We start from the raw sequence: 13267 nt of genomic DNA, 5'->3' as shown, positions 1-13267 counted from the left end.
AGACCTCCCCACTAATATATCTCCCAAATTCCGCTTTCAGATTGGCGTCTCCATCGACTACAGCCATCGGTATCCGCTGCGTCGTGAAACAGCCGTCGAACTGTCGCCTTCGAAGCCCTCTGTTGAGGGCGACCTCCTGAGCGGCGGAGGCGGAGGAGAGGGAGGTGGCGGCGACAGTAGCGACACCAGCGGAGCCGGCAGCTGCGGGGCCATGGTCGTTGCCGCCAGTGGATTTCAGTTGAAGAACGAACGTCCCTGGCAGCGGAACTCTTCGATGGAACAGCAGACATACCCCTCACCGTTGGTGCCCACTCGGGCCACCAGCGACTTTCTTAATCCACCGTATGAGGGAACCGGGCGGCTGTTCAAGAAGTCCAGCGAAAGTCTGCAAAAGAACTCTAGCACGGAGACGGACTACTCAGCGCATCCGTATCGCTTCATCAAACAGAGCTCCAATGAGACAAACACCTCGCTGACCGGAAGCTACAACGTGGACACACCATCCCTTACAGCAGAGCCCTCGTTGGACGCCGGGGACTCGCACTCGGCGACAGGGATTAGCATCAGCGTTGGACCCGCCGGCGGCGGCACTGCCACGGCGCGTTACCAGCCCATTAGAACAGCATCCGTGGGCGCGGCCGATGGGCGGCGGCTGCGAGACGAGAGCTCCAGCTCGCTGGATCTCAGCTCGGGGCCAGTGACGACGCAGGCGCAGGCGCCGGCGGTGCCATCGCGACCGATGCTGCTGAAGAAACAGTTTAGCGTGGACCAGGGCAAGCCGGCGCAGGTATCCGCCGCTAGTTCGGACACGGCATCCACAGCTGCACAGACGCCGGAGGCTGCCCAGGTTGGGGCCAAACTGATTTCCACGCTGAAACCCTTTGCCAGCAAGCTCGGCATGAATGTGCTCAAGGAGAGCAGCTCCAGCACCGAGGAGTCCGCCGGCTCGACCTCCGCCAAGAGCAGCAACCCGGCATTAGCCATTCCTCAGATCAGTACGCATCTGGTGCAGGACGAGATCGCCAAGCTGTCGTCGAACATCAAGAGCAGCACCGAATCGGAAAAGGATCCGCCCTTCAACGAGACAATGTGTTAGCACATTTCTCTGCGGGAATTACTTAAGAAAGCTGGGTGATAACACTGCTGGATAACTAGGTTATATCAGATGATAGATTATCAGATTATATATATGAATAGAGAATATTGGAAGGAATCGCAGGTCGCGGGTTAGGAGCGTGTTAATGATTTTGACAATACATAGTTCACAAATTCTCTGTATTTTTATACAAGTATTTATTTAGAGAGCGTCATTGTTGTTATTGTTAGCCAGCTCCAGCAGGAGCATATAGGAATTTCGTTTTAGTTTCGAAGAAACCACCAAAGAGAGGCGTATGGGAGGAGGTAGGAGGAGGAGGCCTGGCACATATTCATTTTAGAGAACTCTCCTAGTTGTAGTCAGTCTTGAACATATTGTTGCATGCAACTGTCACTCAGACATATCTGGAAGCAGCCACTCTACTTTATCAATGGAAAAAAAAAACAAAAAAACCGATTGTACGCACTTACCTCAACGCAATTAGTTACTTATCGCAGCCCAAAGTACTTGCAACATTATTGTATCTCTGCGGATTCCAGGAATCCCAGGCTAGAAATCCAATTTTCGCTACGATATCAACCCAACTCTCCTCCAATATATATATGTGCGGCATTATCGTCTACTTAGATAGTCCATTTTACCTTCTTATATGCATATATATATGAATATATATAAATCAATGTTTATATGTATGTATGTGAAGAGAAGTTAAATCGAGTTTTCTGTGTACAAGTACAGCTGCCATTTTAGGCGGCCTAGTTATAAAATATACCAAGAAATATGTAAATATAGACTAAATGTTAAATATGATGAGATCGCTAATAAATTGTTCATGTTTGGCCCGTGTGTGCTAATACTATAATTAGTTTTTAACATATTTTCAAGGTTTACGATTAACAATGCATTTTAATAAAGAAAGAAATTCATGATTGTACTTATTTATTTTAAGAATTGTATGTTATTTTTATTGAAATAAATTTAATAACACTTTAAGTATTTGAAAACTGAGACTTCCTGTAACTTGAGCAGCGCACATGAGGTATTTTTTAGTAAGTCCCCTTTACACCCAGGTGAAATGCATTTTCGTGGAAAGGCTAGTCGACTCATTTATTAATGATATCATTTTAGAGTTCTCTACACACTGGACTTATGAATAAACAACCTTATCAGTTGACGGAAATGAGCAAATTTCTTTTATTTTTGTTTTCATTTAAGTTTACTTAATGAAATACTCTAGTATTGTACAAAAGTAGGTTCTAAACATGTTTCGGTTTTACAATTTACAAATTATAAAGTCTTTTACGTCGCCATGTACATTTAATTACAGCTAGGAGGAATCTATTTAAACAACGTCATTACACATAAGAATTATTTTAAAGTTTTTAATAAATATTTACAACAAATGGCATTATGGCTGGTTAGCATACATGGGACTTTCGTATAAATTAAATTGTAGACTACAAAATACAAGGCACTTAGCGTAAACCACTAGAAATTCAAACCAACAAGAACATTCAATGTTTCGGGTGGTTCACAAGTTGCACATACTCCTATAAGGTAGATATTTTCTCGTAATCGCTTCTCGCTCCTCGGTTCTCCTCGATTTCGTTTAGTTTTAGTTTTTAAATGCATGGGAACACACATAGTTCTGTAGGATTTGGTATCTCAGCTCCAACTTGCATTTAGAATGTGATGTGGATGCGGTCCAGATCTGGATCCAGGACTTAGTTGCCGCTGTTGAGGTTCTCCGCCTCGGGTTCATCCGGATTCTGCTGCACCAGGCGGTTCAGTTCGTCCTTCTTGGCACGGTTGAAGAAACCAAACTGGAAAGTCAAAGATATTTTAATGAAATAATCTTACAAATTAAATTTTAAGAGTAAATACCTTGTACAGGCCATAGGTCAAGCCAGCAAGTAGTAACAGGCCTCCGATTACGGACACAATTATAATCCATATGGGGAGGCCAGCCTCCAGATGTTTGGATATCACATTCGGCGCTATCCTCCTGTTGATCGTGAACGAGCTGGAGGTGGGATCACCCTTCTTGCTCAGCTGCAGATCGGTCAGGATGACGAAGTACTCCCAGGGGTCCATCAGCAGGGTATTTACTTCGTTCAGATCGACGGCGTAGCGCATGTTCAAGTTGACGTACTTCTCCGGCCGGAAGTGCACCTTCATCTCGGCCCGGACACAGATGGTTATCTCCGGATCCCGGCAGTTGAAGACAATAGTACGGTTTACCGGCAGCGTGTCCTTGAACTCATCGCTCAGCAGATCGTGCGCCTTGACGTTGGAGATGCGGGCATACTGCTCCCGGTTGGCGGTCAGAGCTTTGAGATCTCGTCGCTTGCGGGACATGGAGGCGGTGGCCACCATGTCCGGCTCCAGATCCTGCATCATCTGGTGGACATGGCCGCTGGTCGATATATCGTATCCCTGGCCACGCTGGGTAATCACCGTCTTCTCCAAACCGTCCTTGACGGAAGTGGAAATCTCAACGGTGTCCATGAGCAGAATAGTGTCGTTGTGGTCGTAGAGATCAATACCCAGCAGCTGGGAATCGTAGGTGGCCTGCAACCTTAGGGTGGTTATGTTGATGATGGGCACCACGGCTGTGGAGCCGGGAACCTTGTAGGCAATCGGTATGAAGAAGGACAGAGTCAGCTGCTCGATAATACTTGGTCCATTACTCTTGATCTCGTAGTTGTTGATGATTTCCGCGGAGTTGGAGTAGTGTTCCAAATCAATCTTTCCATTGGTCTGCCCACTAAAAGTGTAATTAGTTAGTAAACGTATTACTTTAAGGATTATTTTGTAAGTCTTACCCCGTGGCATCGATCTCCGTAAACTCCTTCAAGCTAATGACATTGGTCTGTTTGTTGTCCATGGGATTCTTCTCGTAGCCCGTGCTGAAGACCTCTGCGTTGATGATCAGCGACAAGCCACCCAGTTGGCTGACATCGAAGCTAATGGTGATGGAGTCGCTGTCACCCTTGGCCAGTGGCCGCCCGCGGTTCAGGTCACAGACCATGTGAGCTTCGGTGACCTTGCAGTTGCCAGGAACCTGGGCGAAGGGCAGACGCGCTGAGCTGGTGACATTGAATTGGGGAAGGTAGGCGGTCTCTCCATTATTGGTGATCTCGTAGTTGAGACGAAGGATATCTGCACTGCCCAGGATGTAGGTGGGGCTGTAAGATGCATTTAAGGAGAGTTAGTCAGTTTCCCTAGGAAGTATGGTAACCCATCCTTACCTAACATTCTTGCTCTTCAACTGGAGATCAGCCACGCAAACTGCTGTGGCGCATCCTGTGCTGAAAATGATCTTCTCCGTAAAGACTTTGGGTTCCGCTGGATCGACAGCCACACAGGTTGTACAAAATTCTATTGGAAATAATAACAAAATTAATAAAATTTGAAACAATTAAAAAAAAACTAAAAACTCACCATCAGAGTCTGGAATCTTTTTGGTGAGTTCGTAGTGCAGTTCCATGTCGATTGGCGTGAAGATATCCTTCTCACTGTACCGCACCTGGACCTCGAAGACCTGGCACTGATCGGACAGCCCGGCATTGGCCTTGAAGCTCACTTCATTGGTCTGGGTTTGGGCGAACTTGACCCGTTTCAGCTGCGTATCCATAGCAATCTTTATGGCCAGTTCCTGCTGCTGCACCTGAGGGTCCTTAGACGTGGTGCTCAGGCGATAGCAGGCGGTGATCTTGACCTTGTCCTGCTCCGGCTTGATCTCGCGCGCCTCCGACCTGACAGTGGCGTGCACCTTTACCACCGGATAGGCACGGTACAGATACAAGGCCTCGGCATTAGGAGCTCCGACAGCAAAGTCATTGAATCCATTGCCATCGATGTCTGAGCCGCGGGAAAGCCCGTGTCCGAACATTTGGGATCCGTACTTGGAGGGCGTCGTGGCAATTGCATCCAGACGCTGACTGGCCTGATCCCGTAGTCCATGTTCACTGCCCAGGTAGATGAAAACTGACCCGTTTCCGGCAAAGGGAGCTCCCACAGCAATGTCTGTTAAATAAGAAACATTTTTTAATTATATGCCATTCAGCTAACATTATTAGGTGGAATACCCACCATTATATCCGTCATGATTGATGTCTCCAAGTCGGGAGAGTGTCGTTCCGAAACGTGCGCTACTGCTCACTGGCGATCGCAATATCTTCCGCTCGAAATTGAACTGTAAATTGTATGGATTAGTCATCGATTTTCCAGGCACAGACCCCGCCTCGAATCGAGATTAGGATTGTGCAATGCATGGTGGAAATATTACTCACAAAGCCCTTGTTCAGAAAGACGTAAATGGCGCCGTTGTCATGGGAATCCTCCAGAGCATATTGGGGTGCCGAGATTATAACGTCCGTCTTCCCATCCCCATTGAGATCCTCCGCCACCACAGAGTATCCAAAATATTCGCCAAACTGTTCACCCCGGAAGGTGTAATGTTTCTTGATGGTATTTCCGCGCACATCGAAGATGTAGGCTTCACCGGACTGCTTGTTGGCTTGGGGAGCAGTGGCCACGTACAGGAGGTTGTTATGGTTGCCATCAAAGTAGCCGGAGCTCACTGCATAACCGAAGTAGGAGTCGTCCTTTTGGTCCCAGCTCGCCGGCCTAGGCACCTCTGGGGCATAGTTGTCGCTTACATAGTCGTTGGTGTCCGCGTTTCGCACCCGGCGCCGGGGCTTGCTGCTCGTGTCCCGCCTGCTGGCACTGGGATTGTCGATGGGATCCACTTGCCTGTACAGGACTACCGATCCCTTCCACGTATTAATGCCAGGACACCCGATCAGGAACTTGGAGTTGTCATCAGACACATGGGCACTCAGACCCATTTCGGCGTAAATGTAATTGAAGTGTTTAACACCTTCTGCGTCCTCGGTGACTTGCTCCATCTTGAGCCGGAGTGGGGAGATCCGTGTCACGTTCTCCGGATTGCTGGCTACGGTGTTCTGCACCCAATAGCAGATTCCGTGCATATGGTAGTCATTGGCGGTGGGGGCATAGAATCGCGGAGCGCAAACCAAGAGCTTGTCGGTGTCCCGAGTACCTCCGTCCATGGACATTCCCAGCCATTGGTGGTCCTTCCTCTCCGAGTCTATGGTGTAATCGTTGTTAGGGGCTTTGATATCGCCCCGAGAATCCAGGACATATGGACTGCAGGATCCATTGATCAGGGAACATCTGTAGATGGCTCCCGTCTCGTTAACGTTTTTCTGCGATTCCAAGGTGGATTGGGCACGGGGAGCTCCCACAAAGATGCTGGAATTTAATAAAAAAATGATATTTAAATTAAGACACCTCAAATTAAAATAACTAGCTATTTTCAGGATATTCATTAACAATAAAAAAGCCATTTTATAATCTGAAAAGTACATTTTCCACTTAACTGGCAACAGGCAAACTTTATATTCATTTTCCCATAAATTCATCAGTAAAAAACAAACATAGTTAGAGAAATGACTTACAAAGTGACAAAAAAAGTGGAAAAGTAAAGAAATATATCGTAAATTATGCCGGCATATGCATATATTTGTAACAACTATATCTGCCCGATGCAGTGTCAATGTTGGCATTAGTCAGACAGACATTGAGTTCAATTTAGGGCCTATGGCTCATCCATTACTCTATTTTTCCAGCTAAATTAAGTGGCCTGGCATTGGAAATCCGATAAGATGTGCCCTGACCAATAACGTGTGGTGTTTGCAATCTTTGCAACATAGCAGCCGAATATGATATGTGCACTTCTCTAAGGTGGCTTTAGCGGAATACCACTGTGACAGCTCCAATCTTATCGTAAATCGTAAAAAAAAGAACGAAACTGGCAAACGGCTGATAACAAATTGGCATTGGCTGGGCTAAGCGTTCTAGAAATAAACCAACTTGGAAAAAGTTTAACTGACTTGTTATACCAACAATGGCTCGCATATATAGAGGAGTGGGTTCAATATTAGCATAACTCCGCACCCCATATACTATGAGCTCCTCGACATCTCAATATATATTAAAATTTGTGTGTGCTTGCTGGCAGACACCTCCCACCTCCTCGGTGTGTGTGTAGATAATTGATATTAAGGGTATGACTTCATCGTTTGTACAAGGCATTAAGTGTCTTTCTTTTTCACATATTTGTCTTTTTTATTAAATTTATTTTTTTTAGCTGCCGGAGCATTTTTGAAAACGTTCATTCAATTTTTACAGCTACTATTCGATGGCCGTTTGGCGGCCGGGTGAATCATCAACGGTCATGCACACAGGCACAACCTGTTTACTCCCCGACCGATCTTTGGAGTGGGTACACACTCCCAAGATGCGGGATCGGTTTTGGGGCGTCTTACCCATTCGGTCGCAGGCTCATCGTGAATCCGAAATATGACGCACGCTCTTTGGGCAGATTGGTGGCAAACTGGGGGTCGGAGATCTGCTTGTTGGGACGCGGCGAGAGATTGAAACCGTGGCTGTTCACGGCCAGGCCGACCAGTAGGACCGCCAACACCGCCAGCACCTCTTCAGGGCGCCCTTGTCGCACCATTTTTGCACTAATTGTACCACTACTATGTTGTATAATTCGACTGCTAAATAATCTTCACTCTAGCAGTATTATCACTTTCGATTTATTGGCCACGCACAACTCCACCGATCGAATGCGGATCGCACGAAACCCAACCGTTCCGATCAAAAGTTTGCGAGTAACTAACCGGGCAGGTTCGGAGCGACCTGCCGACGACTTGGCTCCCCCGAGACTTATCAAATCGGAGAAGAGAGCTTGACAACAACAAATGGGAGGCCGCTTTGTTTTGACCGGGCTTACTCACTTTACCGTTGGGGTCTCACAGTCGTAGGAGTGTCTTGGCCAACATCTTTACTTCGGCTGTCATGCCCATATGAGTACTTCGGATTGAAACGCATCTAAAAAGCAGTGTTTGTTTTTTGAAAGAGACATCTTAGGCCTGATTCATGCAAAAAACTGATAATAACCAAAGTATTAAATGAATGATAGTATGGGGGAAAAGAACCCAGCTTACTCATAAAGAATTGCATAAGTGGAGTAACACTTGGCGATAAAGTGCCTCCGAAAGATATGAAATGGCATATGTATCCACACACAAGTATTAGGTCAATAGAACTGCATAACACCACTGATAAAAAGCTTTCAATAAAAGCCTTTAAAACCAAGGTAAACTAAATAGAAGACCCCTGTGTTGTTCCAGTTTAATGACTGCACGATTTTCTACTCGTAAATGGGCATTTTAAAAGCCTTTATAAAAATAAAACTTATCAACTTTTATAGTTTTAGATTAGAACATATGGGCCTTTTAATTTCTCTCGACAGACACCACTGATAAGGAGGTTTTATTAAACAATCTTTAGGAAAATAAATTAATAATAAGCGTAATAATAATTGACAATTCCCAACAAAGATTGCTAGACAGTTTCCCACTTTTTGAATTCACAATTCAATGTAATTTCAATTGTAATCTTGATTGTGAGCAATGAATGTGCAATTTGCCTCCATTGATCTTCAAACATAGCTGTGACCTCTACAAGATCGTTGATTTATTATAAAAATAATATAGACACATGTACAGATATGTATATACAAATGAATACAAGTTTTCCGGAGCTGGCTTAGTCAGTTCGGATGATGAGTCACCCCTGTCAGCCGTGCATCCATTCCATTCCCTGGCCTGATTTCGCTGGTAACTCTATACCGGCCGATTGGAGGCGGCTAAATAGTTTGGGCTTGATTGCGTGTAAAAACGCCAATTATTAAAACCCGTCAAGACGTGTGACAAGCCCCTGCCGCTGCCACTCCGGCTACCTAAGCCAAAATGCTTTGTTTATTTTAAAGGTAAAACAGAGTACTTCCAGTACGCGTTAGTCAACATTTGTTTTCTTACTTTAACGACCAGACGATGCAGAAAATTCATCGTGTCTGGGTCTGAGTAACTTGGCCAAAAGTTTGGCTTCTTGTTTGCGTAGTTTCCCAAGATATGAGTCACAATCATGTATAAGCCCTGTATCTTCCCCAGTTCAGTTTTCTTTTTTATGGAGTTTATGGATGTTCTGACTTGTATGTATGTAGTATTTATGTAATGCAGCTGAAGATGTTCGATGGGGCGGTGCTTTTGTTTAAATGCAGCACAAAGAACTGTTTACTGTTTATGTAAGCTGACAATAAGCCATGTTGCAGGGCCACACAAATCTCCCGCGTCAGCCAAACAAAAACAAAGAACTACAACAAAGCAATCGCAGCGGTTTCTGGTCAACAAATTGTTAAGAACAAAAGCTACCACACTGCATCATCGCTTGGTGCACAGAGAGAAATATTGTAGGGTCCCCAACAGGTGCTAACATACTCCAATAAATATTTTTTTGACCTGTACAGAGGTCGCGTTTAAATTCCATTAAATTGGATACTCGACCCCCGAACATTGATCTCTTGGTACATTATTTCTCTGTGCACTTCTTATTTATTTTTTCCAGAATTCGGTTTAATGACCCAAAGCGGCAAAGAGGCTAAAAATATTCGTGTGCGGTGTCAGTTAGTTGGTGGGGCATGGCGGGACTCCAGAGATGCAGTGGGTGGAGATGGCGCCTTTGCGGACTGCAGCTGGGTCTGATTCTCAATCCAAGTGCGATTGGAAACATTTTGTGACTCATTTCGCCAGACGGATGACAGATGGACTGGGATCTGGGATATGGGATCCAAAGGCATGGTGAGTGCACTGGCGAGTGTGTGAAAGAAATCTAGAACGAAGCACTCCATTTGAGGGATTATTCTTTCAATATTCCAAACCATACAGATACAGATACAAGTACAGGAAATCATAAAACATTACTCGTAAATTTTTTTGTTTAAACTTCAATTGATGCGAAATAAATTACAGCTTGTCGTGATTTTACGCGCAATTTCCGTACATAATTAGGCGCACTTCGTAATGGCAGAACAGTCATGGGCATTTTGGGGCTTTCAAGTACTACTGGCCATTAAAACTGGGGGATACGTGGAGGAAGTACCAAATTACCCATCCATCCAAGTTATGGAAATAAAACCTGGCCGAGAGAGCCAGCTAGTTATGATCACGTACTTCATTCTAACGAGCTTGTACTTGATGTTATAAAAACGATAAATTGTGACCCGAATTCGCTTAATTACTTGGGAGACACCGTTTCCGAAAGATACCCGTTCATATGAGTTGCATAAAAGGCAAGATGAGATCAGTGCCAAAAAAAGAGTATCTCAGCTTCCATTTGGTCACTTTCGACTTTTTCAATTAACTGTGATTTGTGGCGCCCGCCGTCTGAGGTGTGTGTGATGTCATTTGGGGGTCCGGTACTCCAAGCTCCAACCTAAAGCCGCCAACGGAGTCGCCGCCAATGGGTCTACATATCAAACTTAAAGATACTCGAATGTAGGTCGCTCGAAACTCAGAAACAGAAACAGAAACTCTGAAAACTCTGAAAACGCTGAAAAGTGCTCGGTCGGTTTTGTCAATTGTGCTGAAGTCGGAGTTGCGATCTCTCAGATCCGTGGCAATTGAAGCTGAAGTAGCCAGTTTTTTTTTCTGTTATTTTTAGAAATTTCGGTCTCAAGTGGTATTGTTTTTGAGTGGTTTTCAAGCCAGGCTGTGAAATGTGTTTTTTTATTTTTTTGTCGACAAATCATTAGTGGAGCTGCAGAATATTTAGTGCAGCTGTCAAGTGGAACGAACGGATTCGTGTTTCACTATTGATGTGGACCATTCGAAGAGAATAACAACACTTTAATTGTTAGTCAAATAAAAGCGTGTTAATGGGCAATAAACCGAGCCGAAGAGACTAACTAATTTCGCCAAGCTTTGCCAACTTCTGGTGGAGACCCAAAGTTCGGTTTCCGTTTGCCAGCAGTTTCAAAATATTGACAGAGGTGGTGCTGCCTGAATTTAACGGAATAGAGAGAGGTCGGTTGTCACCCATGGCGGACAAACAGTAGATATCTTGAGATAACATTTCACACTCCCCACATACCACCGATATGCAAATATTGACAGCGATTCCCAGCTGAAACCCCTTGCCTCTCAGTCGCCTCAGTCACTCACTCACTCACCTGGTCTGACGGATGACGAGCGTGTATCCAAAGTAGGAGCTACGGCTCTGGGGAATATGGAACTTCAGGTCTGTGGGACTGCTTATCACTTGGCTGGGGCGGGGCATGTAGTTAAAGGCTTCGATCTGCGACAGCAGGGCCACAAAGAGGATCACAGTCGGACGGCACATTTTCATTTCAGTTTTCATTGGAACTCCCATCAAAATTAAATTTTCGCATGTGTAATTTCGTAATTTCACTTGAGCCCCTCCGATGGGGCAGGCAGGCAGGCAGGCCGGCAGGCAATAAATCACAATTGCTCCACAGAGCCGAGAAACTAAAGCAGGATACTCGTCGCACGTTGGCACTCACTTATATATATTTATGATTTATTGAATTTAATTGACGCACTCTCCGCACACTCGAGATCGCTTTTGTGGCGGCGTTCTCTCGAAATAATATATTAATTTAATTAAGCCGGCAACTTGGCGACTGCTTTCGCTTTGTATTCCGAGAGATCTCTGTCGAAAGAGCCGAGCAAACTAGTTTTTGGCATTTGTCACTGTCCGACTACTGGACCATACTATCTGCTATTATATCTCATAGTATTCACCGTATAGCGCGTATATTTCCGTAGTCTTTGACCAAAAAAGCCCCGAACTGCGAGATCTTGTCTTGCGTGCAACCGGCAGCCCCGGACTTTGGACGTTTTCACTCTCCGGCGACTCGAAATGAAATGAATTCAAGAGCTGCAGTCGAGCTGGTAGCCGGCAACATTGCTGCCTGGTCGCGTCCACCCTACACATGCGTCACTGGCATGTTTCCGCATTCTAAAGATACATATTTTGTATCTTAGGGATAGGTTACTATTTTTCTTCGTTTGGCAATGTGAGACCATTGAAGATCAATGAGAAGGTGAAGATTCTTGTAAAGTAATAGTCTCCATTTTACATTAATTTTAAAACAGGCGATGAGAGGCCTGTTTGTAACTCGTTAATATAAGTTTCTATATAATTTTCCTCAGTGTAAATGTCTGATAATGTTGAAACCCTTGGGTGGTGGCTTTCCTTGTTTCCAACACCACTTGCATTTACACTCCCCCTCCTACGCAATAGCTGACTTTTCCTCACATGTCCGCATACACACAGGCACTCACATAAGTCAGTGCACGCCCAAGTGCGATGAGGGACTGAGTGCCACCACACCACACCACACCATGTCACCATGGAGTTTCAACAGCGAATTCTTAATTTACTTATTATAGAAGGAGCCCCGAAGACAAGGCATTTTGCGTATATTCATTAATCGTATTGCTCATCATCTCGTGTATTTCATTATAATTAATATTTACAATGAGTTTTGATGCCGGTCCGGCAAGATGTGATCAAGTTTTTCGAGGGAATGACGTTGGGGTTGGGATTGGGATTCGGTGTGGAATGGGTAAAACATATAACAACATATGGCGGAAATAAAGGATGCCGATCACGATTACCCAAACGGGTATCTCTGTCATTGAACTTCGCTGCAGTGCCTTTATTTGTTCAGTAATCAAAATGCTTATCAGTCCAGGCCAGGAGGTACACAAAATATATAGTATGTACCTCAAGTAGCTATTCCATATTGGGGTAGGTTGCTGTGGTGCACCGCAATTTATGAATTTTACGATTCGGTGACACGAAATCGAGCCGTCTAGCGGGCGACCCAGCACGAGGGGTTCAAGTGTGGTTCACAAGTTCAATTGGCGGTGGCGGTGGTTGTGGCGGTGGTTGTGGCGGTGGTTGTGGCAGTGGTTGACTTTGCCCCCCCAGTAGAGCCTCTCGGATGATAAGCGCGCTTAGATCGCTCCCCAGTTCTTTGTGGACTCCTCCAGTAATTGATTTCCTACGAGCATGCCTGCAGTTTATCAAGCCAATGTAACAAACAATAAATACTAATAAAAACCGAAAGTGGGATGGTCTGGAGTCCGTTCGGGTTCCTCCGTGACCGATAAGGAGAAATGTTATACCAGATTACCCCACCATAAAACTCAGTTCACAACTAGCCGAATGCTTCCATTTAGAATTCCCATTTCATAAATAAAATTC

At 45.1% G+C, this 13267-nt stretch overlaps 2 protein-coding genes across 24 annotated transcripts in view; one reads left to right on the top strand and one right to left on the bottom strand.

Moving 5' to 3' along the window:
- The window catches only part of LOC6494738 (transient receptor potential cation channel trpm), a 48543-nt gene extending 45933 nt beyond the window's left edge, over nucleotides 1-2610 (top strand). For all 22 annotated transcript variants that reach the window (XM_032450823.2, XM_032450822.2, XM_032450829.2 and 19 more), the window contains one exon: nucleotides 41-2610. In XM_032450823.2, the coding sequence (XP_032306714.1) occupies nucleotides 41-1096 (1056 nt within the window). In that variant the 3' untranslated portion in view covers nucleotides 1097-2610. The remainder of the gene's footprint in view (nucleotides 1-40) is intronic.
- On the bottom strand, nucleotides 2183-11920 carry LOC6495871 (integrin alpha-PS3). 2 transcript variants are annotated; one of them, XM_014908039.3, is made up of 8 exons: nucleotides 11205-11920; nucleotides 5392-6376; nucleotides 5192-5294; nucleotides 4541-5125; nucleotides 4348-4477; nucleotides 3922-4284; nucleotides 2981-3863; nucleotides 2183-2919 (listed from the first exon to the last, which is right to left on the bottom strand). In XM_014908039.3, exons 1-8 carry the CDS (start codon nucleotides 11402-11404, stop codon nucleotides 2821-2823), a joined length of 3348 nt encoding a protein of 1115 aa, XP_014763525.1. In that variant the 5' UTR covers nucleotides 11405-11920; the 3' UTR covers nucleotides 2183-2820. The 2 variants fall into 2 exon arrangements, with proteins under 2 accessions (XP_014763525.1, XP_001959754.1); XM_001959718.4 differs by lacking the exon at nucleotides 11205-11920 and adding an exon at nucleotides 7453-7819.
- Between the last annotated feature and the right edge of the window lie 1347 nt (nucleotides 11921-13267).

This window comes from Drosophila ananassae, chromosome 3L (assembly GCF_017639315.1).
Source record: "Drosophila ananassae strain 14024-0371.13 chromosome 3L, ASM1763931v2, whole genome shotgun sequence".
Lineage (NCBI taxonomy): Eukaryota > Metazoa > Arthropoda > Insecta > Diptera > Drosophilidae > Drosophila > Drosophila ananassae.
This window is presented reverse-complemented; position numbering and strand designations above follow the sequence as displayed.

Coding starts and splice junctions, on each gene's coding strand:
- LOC6495871 (XM_014908039.3), bottom strand. CDS start 11,404: ATGGGAGTTCCAATGAAAACTGAAATGAAAATGTGCCGTCCGACTGTG. Junction 5,295..5,391: donor TCTTTCTGAACAAGGGCTTT/GTGAGTAATATT, acceptor TACAATTTACAG/TTCAATTTCGAGCGGAAGAT. Junction 4,478..4,540: donor AAAGATTCCAGACTCTGATG/GTGAGTTTTTAG, acceptor TATTTCCAATAG/AATTTTGTACAACCTGTGTG.